At 41.5% G+C, this 20,773-nt stretch overlaps 1 protein-coding gene across 1 annotated transcript; it reads right to left on the reverse strand.

Annotated features, from left to right (window-relative positions):
* Positions 1-17,449: 17,449 nt before the first annotated feature.
* Positions 17,450-19,274, reverse strand: LOC149285995 (cytochrome c, somatic-like). Its single transcript, XM_089494706.1, has 3 exons — positions 19,221-19,274; positions 17,850-18,026; positions 17,450-17,598 (listed from the first exon to the last, which is right to left on the reverse strand). Exons 2-3 carry the CDS (start codon positions 18,016-18,018, stop codon positions 17,450-17,452), a joined length of 318 nt encoding a protein of 105 aa, XP_089350832.1. The 5' UTR covers positions 18,019-18,026; positions 19,221-19,274.
* Positions 19,275-20,773: the final 1,499 nt, after the last annotated feature.

Raw genomic sequence — 20,773 nt, forward strand, 5'->3', positions numbered from 1 at the left:
ATATACACTTAAACACGCAGGGACATCTACTTTTCTTAACCTCTCTCTCACAGTCGCCATTTATTTCACAGTCATCGTTTATCGCCATCTATTATAAAAGCAAGTGGTAGAGGAATTTAAGGGATGAGTTTGAAAGCTATCCTTAAAAACTCACAGTCGTCATCTGTTTCACAGTCATAGTTTATCACCGTCCATCATAAAAGCAAGTGTTAGAGGATTTTAAGGGATGGGTTTGAAAGTTCTCCTTAAAATGTGCTTGTTTTGGTCAAGCTAATCTCAAACGCACTTGCATTTTCATACATTTCATAGGATTCTTTCTTTATCATCTTTTTAAGACTTCTTACCCAATTGGTTGGTATGGCATAAAAGGTGAGATGAGTGATGGCATTTGTGTAGAGGAAGGTTCTTTGGATCTGGACTGCCCCTATGGGTAGGGAATTTCTGATTTAATAATAAGTTCAACATGGCACCTCATGGCAAAGAACTCTCTGAGGATCTGAAAAAAATTCTTTTTGCTCTACATAAAGATGGCCCAGGCTATAAGAAGATTGCCAAGCCTCAGAAACTGAGCTGCAGCACAGTGGGCAAGACCATACAGCGGTTTCACAGAACAAGTTCCACTCAGAACAGTCCTCCCCATGGTCGACCAAAGAAGTTGAGTGCACGTGCTCAGCGTCATATCCAGAGGTTGTCTTTGGGAAATAGACGTATGAGTGGTGCCAGCATTGCTGCAGAGTTTAAAGGGGTAGGGGGTCAGCCTGTCAGTGCTCAGACCATTTGCCGCACACTGCATCAAATTGCCTACAGTCAAGCATGGAGGTGGGAGTGTCATGGTCTGGGCCTGCATGAGTGCTGCCGGCACTGGGGAGCTACAGTTCTTCGAGGGAACCATGAATGCCAACATGTGCTGTGACATACTGAAGCAGAGCATGATCCCCTCCCTTCGGAGACTGGGCCAGAGAGCACTATTCCAACATGATAATGACCCCAAAGACACCTCCAAGACAACCACTACCTTGCTAAAGAAGCTGAGGGTAAAGCTAAAGGACTGGCCAAGCATGTCTCCAGACCTAAACCATTTTGATGTTGTCATGGAAGAGTGGAACAGGACTCCAGTGGCAACCTGTGACGTTATGGTGAACTCCATGCCCAAGGGGGTTAAGGCAGTTCTGCAAATACTGGTGGCCACACAAAATATTGACACTTTGGGCCCAATTTGGACATTTCCACTTAGGTGTGCACTCACCTTTGTTGCCAAGGTTTAGACATTAATGTGTGTTATTTTGAGGGGACATCGCATTTACACTGTTATACAGCCTGTACACTCACTACTTTACATTGTAGCAGAGTGTAATTTCTTCAGTGTTGTCACATGAAAAGATATAATAAAATATTTACAAAAATGTAAGGGATGTACTCACCTTTGTGAGATACTGTAGATTCCCATACCATACAGACATCTGAAACATAAATCATTGAATAATATTTCTAAGTGTTACAAAGATCATTTGAAACTTGCTTTATTGAGCTATTCTATGTAATGTCAGTTGTACTCCATCAATAGCAGCATTTCCCTACGAACTTGCTAGAGCTAATCAAGGGTCATAACAGTTGAGCCACATCCAGAGAGCCACAGGTTGCTACCACAGTTTGTAGACCATCATTATTCATTACCATGCCATAGTACTACTCTGTAAGTCAATTTTATTGGACCTTTTATGTGGACACTTTTCCCAAATTCTAGGCAATTACATTGAACCCAGCATATGGTAAGAATGCAAAAATAAGAATCTATGATTCAGATACCCATAACAATTCTTTAATAATTTATGGTGATGCAGGCAGCCAATGAACAAGCGAAATAATTAATCAAAGTCTCTTGGCTCAAAAAGCTGGAGTGTTCCAAGAAATCAAATGCATCTGTTTTATTATTTGTGTCCAAGGCAAACAACTACATTTCCTTATTTACAGCCTTTAGCTTACATAATTGTTGTTTCGTAACGATCCAATAATCAGGAATTCCCTAAATTTTAGCTGCTTTGTGCAGTTAATGCCACAGTTTGTACTTTTCATAGAAAAAAGTATTTCATGAAGAGTTTTCAAATTGCAGCCATGGCCAAATATTTTAGGAATCATTGAAGTGAACTATATTTGCTTCACTGATCCATGTCTTTCAGCTAAACAAGCATTATTTAACTTATTTGTCTTGTGACTAGCTTTACTGCTTGCCTTCTGCACACTGAGTGTATCTTCCATTTGCAGCTGTGTTCATGACATTGCTCAAGAAGACATTGGGCTAACCTGACAAGTGTAAAGTCCAAGTTAACCCATTCTGTCCCCTTAGTCCTAAATTTGTTACAGCAGATATGGAGCCCTGCATTGCTGAACACATTGTGATCAGCACAAACAGATCAGGAGGAGGGGGTCGGTGGTCACTGGAAGAACGCTCCCTTTACATCAACTGTCTGGACCTGATTGCAGGGTCGTTTGCAATCAAAAGTCTGGTGAAAGATTGCTGCCTCCTCCTCCGGATGGACAATGTCTCGGCGGAGAGGTACATCAATCGCTTGGGATGCACAAGGTCCAGATGCCTTACTGAGCTGATGAAAGACTCTTCGAATTTTGTCTGGCTAGCAACATCCCGTTGCAGGCGGAATACCTTCCAGGGGAGGAGAACCTGTTGGCAGACTGGTTCTCCAGGCATTGGAGGAATGTGGGCGATTGGAGGTTTCACGCTCCGGAGAGCGGTCTTAAGCACCACTGACAGAGATAAAAAGTTTATTTTTATGAGCAAATCCTAAAATTAGCCGTATATATTCACATAAATCCTTGCATGGAAAGAGTTAAAATACCAGCATGTTAAATCCCCATGGGGTAGTTTTAAAAAATGAATGATTTGATGGGGTAAATCAAATTGGCAGGGTTCAAAGATGTCCCAAAAATAGGACATGGGCACAGACTGACCAGATGATACCCTGGGGTCTCTAGTTTTCAAACATATATGATTTTACTGGGTAAATTGAACTGGCCAGCAGTAACTATGTCCCAAATAACACATGGGGGCGGATGATCACATGTCAAAATTCCAACTTGAAAATTGTCGATGTCCGAAATGTCCTTTTAGCCCCCAAACAACTTGACAAACATATGCATGGGTAGTGTCACTGTGCGCGAGAGATGTTGCTGAACACATACTTGGTTGTTGTTTGGTAGTGACTAATACCAGGAGCTGTAGATTCATTTTACCTGTAGAACTAAAACGTGTGTGAAAAAAAACCAGAAAAGGATACTAACACAAACTTTTACACCAGCAATTGATACCAGCATCCGTTTTAAAAAATATATGGATGTCAAAATTTCGAATTAAAAAATATACCCCAAATGTGGCCTTTTAGCCCCAAACATCTTACATAGATACATTTTATTTTTTTCTGGGTTTTTTTGAGACATTGAGGACATTGGAGGCACCTGTTGTTACATAAGGATTGATAAGGATCTTCAAACTAGCCCACAAAATATGTTGCAGCATTGAAATGTAAATATTTGTATTACATGAATTGTTTATTTAATTCACAGACTGTGTGACATTGCAGGAGGCAAAATCATTATAATTAGAATAGTAATTTAACAAAGACGAAGCTAGAAATAAAATTACTTGCAAAGCAAGTAAACTTTGCCAAGTCAAAAATAACTGGGGAAATTAATTACCAGAGGGAAATAAGAATAGTTCTTTTTTAGTGCAATGTTTTCATGAATAAGAATGAATAAAACCCATTTGCTGAGCATATGCTGCATAATAATTCCACAGAGAATTACAGACAAAAACATCACAACCCAGATTTAGAAAAATAGTCTAAATTGATATGGGATTCCTGAGCTAAAAATGTTTTTAATCTTTACAACTGAAACTCAAAGGGGACCTTTGATTAGTTCTCTTCTACTCAGTATAATATAATATAGCATTATAAAATAGTATTTAGATTTTACTTTGACAAACAGCTTTAGGTATGTAGATAAAGTTAGTAAGGCTCAATTGTAATTTTTTTTACATGGGGACAAAAACTTTGTACAGGGGCAAATTTGAGACAGGCCGCATTTATATTCTCAGCTACGGCACACATTTACAATTTATTGCATGACCAGATAATAAATACATGTTAATATTCCTGACTTCATTGGGTCCCTGGTGGGTCGTTTACTATGGGTGACTGTTTTTCATCTGGTTCCCAGTTGGTAGGGTGTTTTGTAAAGAGGTGTTATGTCCTACTTAACGTAATGAACTGCAAAGGCCACTTCTGTATGTAACGGGCACTTTTTATTAACTGACACAATCCTACAGCAGATAACGGTCAACAGTGCTTTCTATGTACCTGCAAGCTCTGTCCAGTTGATGACATCATGCCTTCACAGAAGCCCAGTGCCATCTAACCAAACAGGAAGCAAACACAACACTACAAGAGGTCTGCACCAGTCATACACGGAGAATGCTTAAATGCTTAAACACCTATGTTTTCAAGAATAGTCGGACCACGGAGGATATGCCATAATTGTTCCAAAGTCTAGGCCAATCAATTGAATATGTTCCCAATCATGAAATCTGTCTGCCAGCCCCTGCAAAGTTAACATTTGACAAAGGAATAGGCAGCTTTATCCAGGGTCTTGGCCAGGCAGCTGAAACAAGAGCCCAGGGCATGTTAAGCACATGGTTCCTCTGGCAGCAGGAAACATGCACAGGCTTCCTAGCTGTTGGCTTTACTGATTGGGTTACAGTGAAGTAAACTAGAGTGACAGTTTTAAGCATGTGTGCCATGACAAATCCTGGCAAAGTCTGCATTTGGAGAAATGCTTGTTAATTGTAACAAATGGTTTAAAGCTAACAATTCCGTACTTCCAGTAAGCCTACTGGCAACAGCCTCGACATATCATCTAGCAATAATAGAACACAGTGCATGTTGTGCTGTAGATTTTGTTCAGCAAACTGTTTTTTTTTAATTGCCTTTGAAAAGTATTGTAAAGATAAACAACTGATGTGTTCCTTTGCCAAATTCTTGATTTTACAATTTAGTATTCATAATAAACTAATTAAATATTGGATATCAATAGTATATAAAACACTATAGAATACACGTAATTCAATATGAGCAAGTCCAAAAACAAACCTGCAGAGCTGTATGACTTATACTAAGGTATCTTAAACCTTTTTTGAGTTACAGAAATAAAGGGTTAGGAGGCCCCTGCTGAAACAATCTTACAATTGGAGCAGCTATGCATGTTTAATGTAAACATATTTAAATAAATGAAAGAAATAATAAATGAAAAATTAAGCAATACATTTAGACAAAGAAGGCTAACGGGATAACCCGACAGCAGGACTGAGCCTAAAAAGAGGCAGTGGGGGTTATCAGTTATTTGACAGACTTCCCTAAAATTAGTCCTAGGAAATTCTTTGAAGTACTGGAGACTATAGGAGAGTTTAGCTCACGTGAAGGCATTTTATAGGGCAGGCACAGCCTTTGAAGGAGCAGGAGGAGTGTGTAAGAGTGTGTGTTCGCGTGACTGTGTAAGTGTATGCTAGTGTGAGAGTGAGTGTGTAGGTCTGTGTAAATATGAGTGTGCATGAGCATATGATATTAGCATATGTGTCTGTTACTGTATGTGTAAGTGAATGTTGGAGTATGGTATTGTCAGGACTCGGGTGATCAGGTCAGGTAGGAGCCCATGCGCAGGGGATACTTGGGGCTCAGTATGTAACCCACGGTGCATGATTATGCAAACAAAGATACCACAAACAGAAATCCAGGTAATGCAGTGTATTTCATGTACATAACAGGACCAGCAAATAAGGGTAATATAGTCTAAGCAAGTAACCGGACGTATGGCAAAATAAAATACAGGTAATAAGTCTTTTGGCAGGGAGCCCGCTTGGAAGGGCGCGACAGACAGAGAGCCAGCTTGGAAGGGCGTGACAGACAGAGAGCCCGCTTGGAAGGGTACGAAAGGCACACAGCCCGCTTGGAAGGGTACGAAAGGCACACAGCCCGCTTGGAAGGGTACGAAAGGCACACAGCCCGCTTGGAAGGGTACGAAAGGCACACAGCCCGCTTGGAAGGGTACGAACGGCACACAGCACGCTTGGATGGGTACAAAAGGCACACAGCCCGTTTGGATGGGTACAAAAGGCACACAGCCCGTTTGGATGGGTACAAAAGGCACACAGCCCGTTTGGATGGGTACAAAAGGCACACAGCCCGTTTGGATGGGTACAAAAGGCACACAGCCCGTTTGGAAGGACACAAAGCAGGGAGTCCACTTGGAAGGACACAAAGCAGGGAGTCCACTTGGAAGGACACAAAGCAGGGAGTCCACTTGGAAGGACACAAAGCAGGGAGTCCACTTGGAAGGACACAAAGCAGGGAGTCCACTTGGAAGGACACAAAGCAGGGAGTCCACTTGGAAGCAGTGGCGTCGGCAGGGGGGGGCCAGAGGGGGCCATGGCCCCCCCAACATCATGCTGTGCCCCCCGGTGTGCCCCCCCAATTGAAACGCCGGCTTTTTTTTTTAATAGACCCGGAGGAGAGAAAGAGAGGCGCCGAGCGGTTGCTGAGGATTAAGTTCTCAGCAACCGTTCGGCGCCTCTCACTCTTCTCCGCGACCGCGAGGCCTCTGCCTTGGTCGCAGTGCCGGCATTTCAAGCCGGGCGCCGGTATATGTCGTCATATCCGGCGCCCGGCAGTGAAGCCGCGCACACTGCAGAACCAGGGATACAGAGACCTCGCGATCTCACCGCTGGACAAGCCCAAGGTAAGTGAACTTCAAAGGGGGGTAGAAAGTTAGGAGGGGGTTAGAGAGTCAGAAGAGGTAGATAGGTATAGATTGGGAGGGAGAGGGGATAGATAGGATAGATTGGGAGGGAGAGGGGGTAGATGGGATAGATATGATAGATAGGGAGGGAGATGGGGGTAGATGGGATAGATTGGGAGGGAGATGGGGTAGATGAGATAGATAGGGAGGGAGAGGGGGTAGATGGGATAGATTGGGAGGGAGAGGGGGTAGATGGGATAGATTGGGAGGGAGAGGGGGTACATAGGATAGATTGGGAGGGAGAGTAGGTATATAGGGAGGCAGAGGTGGTAGATAGGGAGGAAGAGGGGGTAGATAGGATAGATTGGGAGGGAGAGGGGGTAGATAGGATAGATTAGGAGGGAGAGGTGTTTATGGGACAAACTTGGCGTACGTTCAGCTGTTTGGGGACAAAGTTGACACAATATGTAATTTGGGTGCTGGTCGGGTTTTATGTGGGCAGTGTGGACACCAGGGCTGGCTTTGGGGTGTGTGACCAGTGATCTATGCCTGTAATTTAGGGTGTTTTATCTATACCTTTAATGCAGAGTTTATATGTAATTTCCAATTGATATATACCTGCAAAGCTGGGTTTTGTGTCATTCTGTTCATCTGTATCGGCTATATTTCCATACATTATTTATGTTTACCTGCAAATATAGGATTTGTATGTCTTATTCAGTTGATCAATACCTGGAGTGCTGTTTCCATGTGTTGTTTATTTGATCTATACCTTCAGTGCTGAGTGTACATGTGATTTCCAGTTGATCTATACCTGCAATGCTGGGTTTGTGTGTTCTGTTGGTTTATAACTGCAATGCTATGTTTCCATACATTATTTATGTATACCTGCAAATACAAGTTGTTTTTTTTATATCTCATTTAGTTGCATGTGCTGTTTCCATGTGTTGTTTATTTGATCTATACCTGAACTACAGGGTGTAAGTAAAAGAGCGGTATGGTTTAGTGAATGAGGGGATAAAGGGACTCTGGGGATGATTACAGGGGAGAGGACCTCTCAATGTCACGGTGCAGGACTGACTCTCACGGTCTTTCCCTGATCTGCAGTCAGTGTGGGAAATATTTCTTTTTTTTGTTGTGGTAGCGGAGGGAGTGATTGCATGCAAGGAAGCGTTGAGCGGGGCCCAAGGAAATGCTTGGATATTTTTTCACTATAAAATATATTGGCAGCAGGGGCAAATATTTATATATGTTTTGGCAGCAGGGGCTAATATTTATATATTGGCAACAGGGTCTAATATTAATATATATATATTGGCTGCAGGGGCTAATATTAATATATATAGGAAGCAGGGACCAATACTATATATATCGGCAGCAGGGTCTAATATTAATATATATCGGCAGCAGGGTCCAATATTAATATATACCAGCAGCAGGGGCTAATATTAATATATATATTGGCAGCAGGGGCTAATATATATTGGCAGCAGGAGCTAATATTAACATATATTGGCAGCAGGAGCTAATATTAACATATATTGGCAGCAGGGTCTAGTATTTATATTCATATCGGCAGCAGGGGTTAATATTAATATATATTGGCTGCAGGGGCTAATTATATATATTGGCTGCAGTGACTAATAATATATATTGGCAGTAGGGGCTAATATTAATATATACTGGTAGCAGGGTCAAATATTTATATATATATCAGCAGCAGGGTATAATTTTTTTGTATATCAGCAGCAGGGTATAATATAAGTATATATCCGCAGCAGGGGCTAATATCAACATATATCCCCAGCAGGGGCTAATATCAACATATATCCCCAGCAGGGGTTAATATTAATATATATCAGAAGCAGGGTGTAATATTTCTATATATCGGCAGCAGGGGCTAACTTCAAAGAGATAAGTGCATATTATGTAGTTAAAAATGCACGTCTAACGTGTGTGTGTATATATATATATATATATATATATATATATATATATAGTGTATATGTACCGTTTTATAATTGGCCCCCCTACTTTGGTCCCTGGCCCCCCATGTGCCCCCTCTAAATATGAAAGCTGGAGACGCCACTGCTTGGAAGGACACAAAGCAGGGAGTCCACTTGATCAGGACACAAAGCAGGGAGTCCACTTGATCAGGACACAAAGCAGGGAGTCCACTTGATCAGGACACAAAGCAGGGAGTCCACTTGATCAGGACACAAAGCAGGGAACCAGGAACGGTGCAGGTGCAGGTGCAGGTGCAGGTGCAGGTGCAGAGCCACAGCAGGAAGGTCCATAGACTTCAATACAAAGGCCCTCACTGAAGGGCAGGGCAGGTTCATAAAGGCAGGGCAATCCAGGTAACAAGGCCCAGCTGGATGTAGACTAGGGCTCAAGCAAGGTAACAAGGCACACCTGAGTTCTGAGTGCTCCAGAGGGTGGAGAGTGGCCACTAGTGGTTGCAGATGTAAACACCACAGGTATAAAAAAGCCATGGTTCAGGCAGCAAAAAAGTGGTTCCTGACAGGTATAAGCATGAGTGGGTGTCAGTATTTGCAGGGCCGGCCCAAGGCAAAATGCCGCCTGGGGCGAATTTTAAAATGCCGCCCCCCCCCCCTTATCTACCCTTCCTCTCCCTCCGTCCCTGCCGCCCCCCTTGTACTTACCTTTCAGCAGTCCTGCGGCGAGTCTCCCTGTTCGGTCTCGGTGCCGGCTTGTAATGCTGAGCGCCGGAAATCTTCCGGCACTCGGCATTACAAGCCGGCACCGAGACAGAACAGGAAGACTCGCCGCAGAGGAGAGAGAGAGGGCGCCCCTTTCTCTCTCTTTCGCTTTAAAAAAAAGCAAAGTGCCGCCCCTTCAAGAGTGCCGCCTGGAGCGGTTGCCCCACTCGGCTCCATTGTCGGGCCGGCCCTGAGTATTTGGTATTATTATGTGCGGTTTGGTGTCAGCATCTAGTGTTGAACCTAGTGGTGCCAGGTAGATAGAGAGGAGGAGCAGAAGAAAGAATATGTGTGCGTGCATGTAAGTGTATGGTATATAGTGTGTGAGAGAATGAGTTTGTGTTTTAGTATGTAGGTGTGTTAGTTATGGAGGGCATTGAAGGAATACTGTAGCTAGGTACCACTTACCCTTGGCTCGTCCTTGATCTTTTTAAGTGTGCTTACGGGAGATGGGCATGGGGGCCCAGGCTTTATGCCTATACTAAGCTATATGATAAGATAAGACTGATACAATAATCTGTGTGTTATTTGTTCAAACAAATTGAGTTTCTTCATTATTGTAACTTAGATAAAGATCAGATCATAGTTTAAGACACATTTATACATTGAGAATCAGATCAAATATAAAGACCAGTATATGCAGAAATCCAGGCAATTCCAAAGGGTTCACAATTTTTTTTGCACACAAATATGTATTCATAGAGAAATAAGAAAGGAGGAATAATTTGCTTTTCTTGCTATAGCTATAATTTGCTATAGCTATATTTTTTCTTTATTTTTTTCGTGTGTTTTGAAGCGCCCCTAGACCTAGAAGTCAATTTGTTTAAACAATTATAACAGGCACTTTTCTGTAGTGTATCTTCAGTACCTATGCCTAGCATTTTGTACATTTAGGAGTGGGCAGTTTATGTTTACTTCAGAATGGTTTCTTGGCAAATTGAAAGTGCAAGCTGTTCATTTGACGCTTCCTTGCTTTTGCATTTCTCTGGGCATGGCTAAGATGTAAACGTTTGAGAGATGGGGTTTTTATTTTTGTGATTTTTTTTAATGCAATTGTTCAGGATAATTCACAATATAAATACTGAATGTATGTATTAACTGATTATATTGACAGAGTAAAAATGCAGGGTCTAAGATGTGTACAAATCGCTACAAACACTCTGTGGGAATCCCGCTGTCCCACACAAAAACTATAATGCCAAAGAGAATAGAGGTGGTGTAACCCACCCCAGTGAGTGGAGCGAATATGCAAATAAGGAGATATAGATTACCCCTTTGGGATTAAAAACAAATCAGAATCCGGGATATACATAAAAGATAAAAGAAACAAATAATAGTGCAACCTGTATACAACACAAATTAATGCAATAAAAGTAACGGGCTAGAACACTCACATGAGTAGAGCCAATGTGACTGACTCAAATCGAAATCGCTATGTGTGATTTGGGATCACACACCCATCTGTTGGTGAAGATCTGATCCAGGGCCCCCACCCGGGCTCTGGTGTGGATTACGCTGTGCTGACTGAGGACAGCACTTCCCCTTTAACACCAGCGTAAATATAGATAGCAGCAGGAAAAAATAATGGATCCAGTAGGGGTAAATGGTACTGTGCAAAACTGAGCAATATGTGCAGAGGATGCAGTATGTGCCAGTAATGCCAAATGTGGCACATAAAAAAAAAGTTACAACTTGCCCCCTGAAAGAGCCAGAGTAACAGTGTCCAAATTGTTTCACTTCCATAAACTGTCAGGTTTACTTTATTTGACTGGTCAATTTTCAGCTTGATCTGCTTGTTACAAGTTGTTGAGAGTGAAGTAAATACTTCTCCTTCATTTGCAAATCAGTCCAGATCGCGGTGATCCTCACTTTCCACTTCATTTATTCTGTGCACATGTTTTTAGTTCCACTAGATGGCATCATCCATGCGCCTGTATTTTGAGGCTTGGATCTACAGCACTTTTCAAAATGATTCCTCTTGTTGCATGAGTTATATTTGTTAAAATATGTTTTGCTCTCAGTAGCATTTTCACCACAGCAGTTGCTGCATTGACTTTTGAGGTCTGACTATGAGACTAAGATTCAGATCCCCCGCAGCACTGCAGGGGACCTGGATCCTCCTGTCTGGTAACCTCTGCTGCTGCCGGCACTTACACCGGGTGTCTATCAGTGAAGATGAATGCAGACAACCCCTGCTACTGCTTGTACTTCCACCGTAGCTTCTATGATGCAGCACCAGTGCTCATGGAAGTTCCGGCGGAACACCCGCTGCCCCCACCAGATGCCAGGGAGTCAGAAGCACTGGTATGTCGCTGGGGCGGGAGTGTTGTATGGGTGGCATAAGGCAGAGTGTTCACAGAGTGACATGTAGGGGGCAGAGTGGCATAAAGGGGGTATAAGGCATTTCTGGAGGCAGTGGCATACAGGGGGTTAAAAGGCATATCAGGGAGGCAGAGTGGCATATAGGAGGGTATAAGGCATATCAGGGAGGCAGAGTGGCAAGCCTGGGGGCAGAGGGGCATAACTATGAGGGCATGTTGGCACATAAAAGGAAATAAAAACAAAAACATTTGTTTTTCAATCATAGCTTTTATTAAATATGAAAAAATACTTTACATTAATTAATATTTGCTAGTAAAACTTTTTTTCCTATAGGGTCGTCTTATATTTTCTTTCTTTCCTAAATTAATATTCAGATTTTGGGAGGTTGTCTTCAATTGGGTTATACTAGATACAATCTGTTATACATTGACTGCCTGATTACCTGGGAACTCTGACATGGGTCTTCTGTTGTATGGAATTCACTTTTGGTACACGTTGAACTTGCTTTATATTATGTGTTTTGACTTATGGGCAGGGTATATCCAAGAATCATGAGCCTTTACCACTTGTTATATGTTATTCACTTTATTACGTACATGCATTTACAATCTATCATTAGGACACAGGTCGGTGTGACATTGTAAAAACCTCCATGCTTATGTCAGCCAAGGAGGAAATGCTAGAGGATAAGGTATTTGCAACATATGCTATACTTACTAGATTCTCCATGCATATCACAAAATTCTCATGAATTTAAAAACATTCTCAAGACATTTCACTTTTATTAAATGTTTTATAAAGTAGGTGAGCAATAAAACAGGGATCAACACAGGTGAACCTGGCCTGTCTTCCCTGTTTTTTTAAAATAATTTTTTCTTAGAATAATTCAGGACAGTCAGCCAAACCAATAAGTTAGTTAGTTAAGCTTAACTAATTTGGTAATATAAATAATATAATAGTAATATAATACACTAGAGGACTACTAGTGTATTCTATTATTTAATAATTCATAAAGAAATAAAACATTTAAAATGATTATACTTAGCTGTAAATTAGCTGTTACTTAGCTTAGTGTGCTTGAGAGATCCTGTCAGGTAGAATACAAAATAAGATAGCCTAGTGAAAAAGCCTTTACCTAGGCTAGTAGAAAGAAGAGATCTCTCAGGTGTCAGGGTACCACTGAATCAGGACAGAGGCAAAGGGGTACTGGTCAAACTGTTTATTAAAAATAAAATAAAAATAATAAGAACGGAAGGGAGGAAGGAAGGGAGGAAGGAAGGAAGGAAGGAAGGAAGGGAGGAAGGAAGGAAGGAAGGAAGGAAGGAAGGGAGGGAGGGAGGAAGGAAGGAAGCGAGGAAGGGAGGGAGGGAGGAAGGAAGGAAGGAAGGAGGGAAGGGAGGGACAGGTGTGGAATCACAAAAGGGCAACTAGCAACTGAACTAGCTGGATTCAAAAGTTGTAAGTGGAAGGGGGTGTGGCCTAACAAAGAAAGCCATGAGGAGGAGCAAAGCCAGTACAGGTAGGCCAAAACCCTGACATCAGGTTAATCAATTAATCTTCCTGTTAGCGGTCTGTTTTAATTTTTAAAGCTTACATTTAGAGCTAAACTAGCAGGTAAAACTAATTCATTTTTATTATATAAATCATTTTTTTTTGTAGTACTGGTGCTGCTTTGCATTTTGTGTTAGCACAGAAGAGACAAGGTAATTTTTTCTAATTTTTCAAAAGGGTATGCGACTGGCAGCATAAAAGGGCAATGCTGTCTGAGGGAGAAGTGCAGCAGGAGGATAAGATGATGTTGTTTGCTCCTCCTAGCAGCAGTGTCGGCAGCACTGCTACAAGCAGTCGAACACAGTGGAGCACCTGCATTTTGGGAAGAGGTGCTTGGGAGTATAGTAGGAGCTACTGGCAGAGGTAGTGCTGGTGAAATGGTCAGACATTACCTCTGTGAGCTTCCTTCGGTGCCTAATCTTGACCCCAAAAATAGGTGTCTGGCCTGCACTCTCATGGGTTGCGCAGCAGTTGCGATCATGTCCTCCAATGAAAGGGAGCACGTGGAAAATATACACGCAGCGCTCACGCATGGCACCTCATCTGATGGAGCATATTGCTATTCCTAAATTCAATTTGCCCAAGTTGGGGTACCCAGCTCTTAACTTGGAGAGTTAATTTTCTTAAAGGTAACACAAAAAATGATAAAGGTATTAGTACTCCCCTCTGGCTGCATCTGTTTGCAATGTGATGCCTGCTATCTCCTAGTGTTTGAGCTCTGGAAATCTGCTCCCAAGCATCAAGGGCTGACAGTGTTTGGATGCTTTGCCCTGGGGATGGAACAGGGGAGTAGGTTGCCAATTGCCCACTCACTTCACTTCCATTTTTTTTTTCTATTCTGCTGCTAGTGGTGGTGTCACTTAAACATATTTTACCCAATAGGCAGTATTGTTTCTTTTTTTCCCTTGATTCCTTATGATTGTTTTTTTGTTGATTATTCCTTTTTTCCTTATGATTCTGTTTTCTTGCTTTTTCCTGTTATTTCTTTTTTCCTTATGATTTAATCAACAAACCAAACAAAACACACACAGTATCAATTAACAAGGATCTTTTCTGTTTGCCTTTTCTAGTTCTAATCACACACTCACACTAAATAAATAGTAAATACATCATACAAAGTGGTGCATGCACACAAACACACTCACTAATACACAAAAACACACTCACACATAACAGGTCATAAGACATAACCTAACCTACTTCCTAATCCTGATCATTAATTTTATTATTCTTATAATAAATATAATAAGTTAATAATAAATAGCCCCTAAGTAAACTCTTGTCAACTCAAGACAATAAGACAATAACAAGGAAGGATGGCATTAGCTGTAGTAATACGACTTGTATTAAATGATTTATTATTAGTTAAGTATAGTATGTAATTAAACAATATTCAATTTAATTTATAAATATTAGGTTATACTTAATATAATAATAATTATTAGGTTAGTTAAACTTATAGGTTAATCTTTGATTTGAAAGAATTGATGTTAATTTAACAGCTTTTAAAAACTAAGCTCATTTAACCAGTCCACTACTGTCCGTAACCCTATTTCAACTTTCTTCCATCCATTGGTCCCAAATTCCCTATTCAACGTCTTCTACGTGTTTATTTCTTGTATCCATGGTAACCAGACGGACAATTGGGATTTCCGAAAACAAAAATGTTGGATGAATTTCGTCCAAACCAAAGACTCCGACAGATGAATTTCTTTGAATACGACGAATGTTTTTTCCCAGAAAACAAACTTACCACCAGCGCCCAAGTCTAACTGCAACAGAAATGTTGTGCCAAGCTACTGCTATTGACCAAATATGTTAGCAGTCACGGCATTTCGTATAACTAAATTAGATATATGGCTTGTGTCTCTTTGTTAATTAAGGTAATTGTTTAGAATATATTTAATTTAGACCTTTATCACACCAAAGCCATGAACTCCCTGTGGCACAACTCATTTAATAATCAGTTTCTTGCCCTTAAGTTCTCTCCGTTCTCACTCACCTTTACAAAGACTGGCAGCCTCAGCAAAAAATAGATGCATATAACTTTATAGAATATTAAGATGCATCACTCCTCTGTGGTCCGATATTCCTTGTCACTGGCTGGCTGCTTGAAATAAGGGTAGAAATCCGTGGTAGCACCTTACTTCCACTTAAATCTACACTTTCCACACATGCACCACTGGGAGGAAGGAGGGGTGTTGTCAAATGCATACGTGCGGGCGGCCCCTGAAACCCTCAGTAAAAGAATGCATATTAAATTACTCAGAGCACATTCATATGCATTCTTTACAAGAAAAAAGTATCTAATTGGTGGCAACTATACCATTTGCCAGGAGATGTGTAATTGGTTGATGGCAGAGGAGGCCCCTGTCGGCGACCAATAGAGTTGCTCGTATGGACCTTTAATACTGGCGCCAAAGCTGCTGCATAGTGCATACAGCATTAACCCTTCTACAAAAGACAAACACGAATAATGTACACGAATATTCGCCCAAACCGAACACAGGAACGGGCGGATCTTCGTGGAATACAAAGATCCCCCCCACGAAGAGTTGGCCGCGCCCAAGTCTATTCAGATGTGTATGTAAACAAGGTATTTTCAAAATCAAGACACATAATTACAGTAATGGAAACGACAGGTAAAATACGGAATTTGTTCCTTTTACATTATATTTACATATTAAATTATATCATTTGGGTTATACTGGATCCAATCTGTCATACATTGACCTTGCTGTATTGTTAAAAAGCCTAATCACCTGACATGGGACCTCAAGTATTGAGTGGGATTAATTTTTTGTACACAATGAGCTTGATTTTAGGGCTGCAACAACTAATCGATAAAATCGATTAGTTGAATCGATTATAAAATGAGGGTTTTTTCAGAGCAAATGCTCTGAAAAATACCCCTCGTGTTATAATCCGTTAGTGTGACTCAATGGAGTCACAGCAGCAGTTGCTACTTACAGTTCCTCCCTGCAGTCACTGCCGATTGGCCCGCCCACTTCTTTTCCAGTCCCTCCCTGCAATCGCTGCTGGAGAAAGAAAGGGGCGTGGCCAATCAGCAGTGACTGCAGGGAGGAAGAAAGGGGCGGAGCCAAATGGCCGATTGGCTCCGCCCATTTCCTTAGCATCGCCATGGATGTGACACTCATCTGAGTATAAAATTAATATTTGGGCTGCTGAAAGTTAGGGGAGGTGGGGGTTAACTTAGGGGCAGTTGTAGTTAATGGGGTGTTTAGGGTTAACAGGGGCAGTTATAGTTAATGGGGTGTTTAGGGTTAATTTAGGGGCAGTTGTGGTTGATGGGGTGTTTATGGTTAATGGGGTCTTCTCTTCAGGATTAATTTAATGCTGAGGGTTAATTTAATTAATTTAATAAGGTTAACTTAAGGTGCAGTTAGAGGTAAAGGGGGGGCAAACTGAGGGGAATCTAAATCCTGGGGGCAGTGAAGATTAATCCTGTATTTATTTATAAAAGTATTGTCTGTGAACCAGTCTGCAAATGCTATTAGGGCACTATGGCATAATTTAAAATAAATGAAAATTTTAATTTTTTTATCCAATTAATCGAAAAAATAATCAGCCAACTAATCGATTATGAAAATAATCGTTAGTTGCAGCCCTACTTGATTTACATTGTTATTTGACTTATGTTTGATCATATGATCAAACATATCTCCAAAAATTGTGTGAATTTACCACTTGTTATACGTTAAAACATGTTATTTACTTTATTACCTATATGCATTCACAACCTATTATTGGCACGCAGGTCGGTGTGACATCATAAAAACCTCCATGTTCATGGCAACCAAGCAGGAAATGCCAGAGGATAAGGTATTTGCAACATATGCTGTACTTGCTAGATTTTTATGCATGCATATCACAAAATTCTCATGAATTAAAAAAATGCTCCAAACATTTCACTTTTCTTAAATGTTTATTAAAGCGGATGAGCAATAAAATAGGGACCGACACAAGTGAACCAGCAGAAGAAGTCAGTATAAGTTAAAAGACTGGTACTTAATTCCATCAAATTGGATGTATCATTCCGACGTGGCTTTCTTTAGATATGCAATTAGGTTTTGTCTCTCCACCTTACTTTTAATACCAGCAAAAATCATTTTGGTTCCTGGAATAAATTTCTTGGGGTTTTCCAAATATTCAAATAAGGTCTCCTCTCCCCAAACGATACCTATTAAAATATATCAAAGAAAAAACAGGTAAATCAAGAAGTATTGTCAAATAAGTTATGTTTGAGCCCACTATGCATAGACTTCCAAGCAGTTCTGCATGCAAGTCAGTTAGTGGATTTGAAACAAGGCAGGGGGTGGAGGAAAATATGTGCAATGAAAATAAAAAAACTCAACTAGTTAATACCAGATAGTTTCTTTTGACTTTAATTTTTCTTGAAAGTGCACTTTTTCCCCTTTAGTCCCCGCTTACCTTTGCTTTTGTTTGCATCCGTGTAAGAAAATCCTGGAGCCTGTCCTGTCTTGCGACCAAAGAGACCCCATAGGTTTGGTCCAACTTTATGTTTATCACCCTTTTCGATTGTGTGGCAGGTTGCGCATTTCAGCATAAATACCTTCTTTCCTTTCTCAAGGTCGGCCATATTGTACTCTATTAAAAATATTGAAAAAAAATGAATAGATAAAAATACAATTTTGACCATAACTGTTAGTTTAAGTCACATCTGGTTGAAACGCTGCCAGCTGCTGTGAAAACACCAGCTTTTTTTCAGTAACGTGTGCATCTAGGCCCATAAAACAACACTACAGCTTCAACCCAACATTTTCTTTAATAGTTCCTAATCATGTGAAGTGTAATCAGACCCTGACCAGTTTCCAAAAAATACAGGTGTATTGTTTGTCCAAGGACCGTGTTTCAAAGACATTGAGAAACAGCTTAAGTTTTTTACAACAAAAAAATATATGTAACAAAATATACATTTAATTGTTTTTCTCTGATCCTATAGGCTTTGGAATGGAACCTGTCACCGCATTCAGATTATGTTGTATAACACTAACAAAAAGGTTGTGCCAAGCTACTGACACTACAGAATTTTAAGATGTATTACTCCTCTAATGTTTTTTGTCACTGGCTGGCTGCTTGAAATAACCAATTAGTGGCAGAAATCGACTTCCATTTAAATCTGTTTTCCACACACGCTCCTCGGGGAGGAAGTAGGGGTGTTGTTAAATGCATGTGTGTGGACGGTCCCTGAAGCCCTCAGTAATAAAGAATGCATATTAAAATTACCCAGAGCACATTAATATGCATTCTTTAGAAGAAAAAAGTATCCACCAAGTATGCACTGGAGCTAATCGGTGGCAACTATACCATTTGCCAGATGTGTTTGGCTGATCACATCTCCCACATAGAAAATAGCCGAACACCATGGAAACGTGAAGAGACCGCTCAGCTATCACATGCATTAGAGACATGACTGGCTGGAGTGTCCCTTTTAAGGGGATCACAAATAACAAAACAAAAAAAAAAGCGTGTGATTACATACTGCGATAAATAAAATGAATTAATAATAAATAGTAATTCCAATGATACATTGATAGTATAGAGGTTTTTGTTGTCATCAGGGTGAGTTTTGGATGTTTAGCCCCACGTGAACAGATGAGACAGTCAGCCATTTTAACAATGATCCCGTCTGAGTCTTGGCTTACTCCTTCCTGCCTCCCGCACTCCCTGCCGGCTAAGACATTCGCCTTCAGCACCATTTCCCCCTCTTTGCTATGCGTCATCTGTCCCCATTCACCACTACACGCCTCACTTCATGTCACTAATCCATAGGCACTGTACCTGTGTGTTACCGCTCTTCGTTTAGGCCACTCGAACCCACAAGGTTATTCGTTCACCTCACGCGTGACACTGAAATACTGCTACTTGCTTTCCGGCCGGTACTTGAAAATTGCCCGCCCCTTACACTTTAGCGCTACCCATGACGACACTGCAGCAACACGAAGCGGCTATTCGGCGGCGTAGCTACCCTTGTCTTTTCTGCTATGCGATTGGCTGGTGACGTGTAAGGGCGTGACTTAATGTGATGTCCTAAAAAGGAAAGCATCGGACGCCCGTTTGACCTTGCGTGTTGGAGGACGTTTAGTATTTACGTTGTTATTAGTAGCGATTTCCGCGTTATGTTCCTGAAGTCATTAAATGCGTTTTATTCCTTCTCTAGATTTCGAATTAGTCAAGATATCCCTTTATCCTTGTAGGTTCCCCGTATATGTCTTATAGAATGGCTTGTCACTGACACGTCACTGTTGGTATCACTAAGCTTAAAAACCAATAGCAGCCCACTTTATACAGGAGGCGCTTTGCAGCCTTACAGTATAGCAGACATGTAATTGACATGGCAACAAGCAATGCTTCTGTTCCCAATAGTCCGTTAGAGTTTGCCATACCATAAGTAACCATAGGTGCTATGTCAAGGATAATGGTATTTGGGGGGGGGGGGCTATGGCCTCCATGATAAATCTTGGGCCCAGTAGAACCTAATGAGAGGGCCTGCTGCCTCACCTATGCTCTCCCTGCTGCCCCACGTTGTTATTGGGGGTCCAGTCCTGTTTACAGAGCAGGGAGGACAGGGCCCCCAAAAACAACGTGGGGCAGCAGGCCCTCTCATTAGGTTCTACTGGGCCCAAGATTTATCATGGAGGCCATATGTCCTCCCAAATACCATTATCCTTGACATAGCACCTATGGTTACTTATGGTATGGCAAACATCTATGTGTAACATAGTACTAGTACCCACTCATGGGAGCCCTGGGGGGTCCTATAGGAAAACCCAAAAACAGAGGTTGATGTAGACTTTTAGAGAATCTCTTTTAACAGAGGAAGGTGAATGGAAGGTGTGACGGGCACGCCTCAGGTACCCTGGCTGGGTACACCCGTCAGTTCTTTGTTGCTTCCTCCCCGGAACCGCAAGGGTTAACCGCTCCCAGCGCTAGCCGATACTACCGAGGAAGGGATCAGGAACTGACTCGGTCCCCTCGATGTAATAGCACTGTAGCCCGCCGAGGCGTAGCCGAATACAGTGCTGTAATTGTCCTGAAAAGGACAATGCGTGATGCAGCGAGCCCCTGAAGCATTAGACGAGACTAATGTCCAGGGAATTAACACACACTTTATTGGGGAAGCACACAGGCTTATAAACAGGTTAGGTGAGAAAAAGACCATAAATCATGTCCACATTTTCTGCCCTGCCTAGACCGTCCGGCACCTCGCTTAGGCCACCGAGCCCCACAATGTCCAAAAAAATTTAGCCGTCATTCTTGGGATGATACTGAAGGAGCGGTGATCCTGGGGTGCCGATGGATAGCTCGGTGTCCTGAGGATATCTTGTCCAAAA

The sequence above is a fragment of the Sceloporus occidentalis genome, unplaced genomic scaffold, assembly GCF_023333645.1.
Source record: "Sceloporus occidentalis isolate IW3139 unplaced genomic scaffold, rSceOcc1.0.p SCAF_74, whole genome shotgun sequence".
Classification (NCBI taxonomy): domain Eukaryota; kingdom Metazoa; phylum Chordata; class Lepidosauria; order Squamata; family Phrynosomatidae; genus Sceloporus; species Sceloporus occidentalis.

Coding starts and splice junctions, on each gene's coding strand:
- LOC149285995 (XM_089494706.1), bottom strand. CDS start 18,018: ATGGCCGACCTTGAGAAAGGAAAGAAGGTATTTATGCTGAAATGCGCA. Junction 17,599..17,849: donor GGATGCAAACAAAAGCAAAG/GTAAGCGGGGAC, acceptor ATATTTTAATAG/GTATCGTTTGGGGAGAGGAG.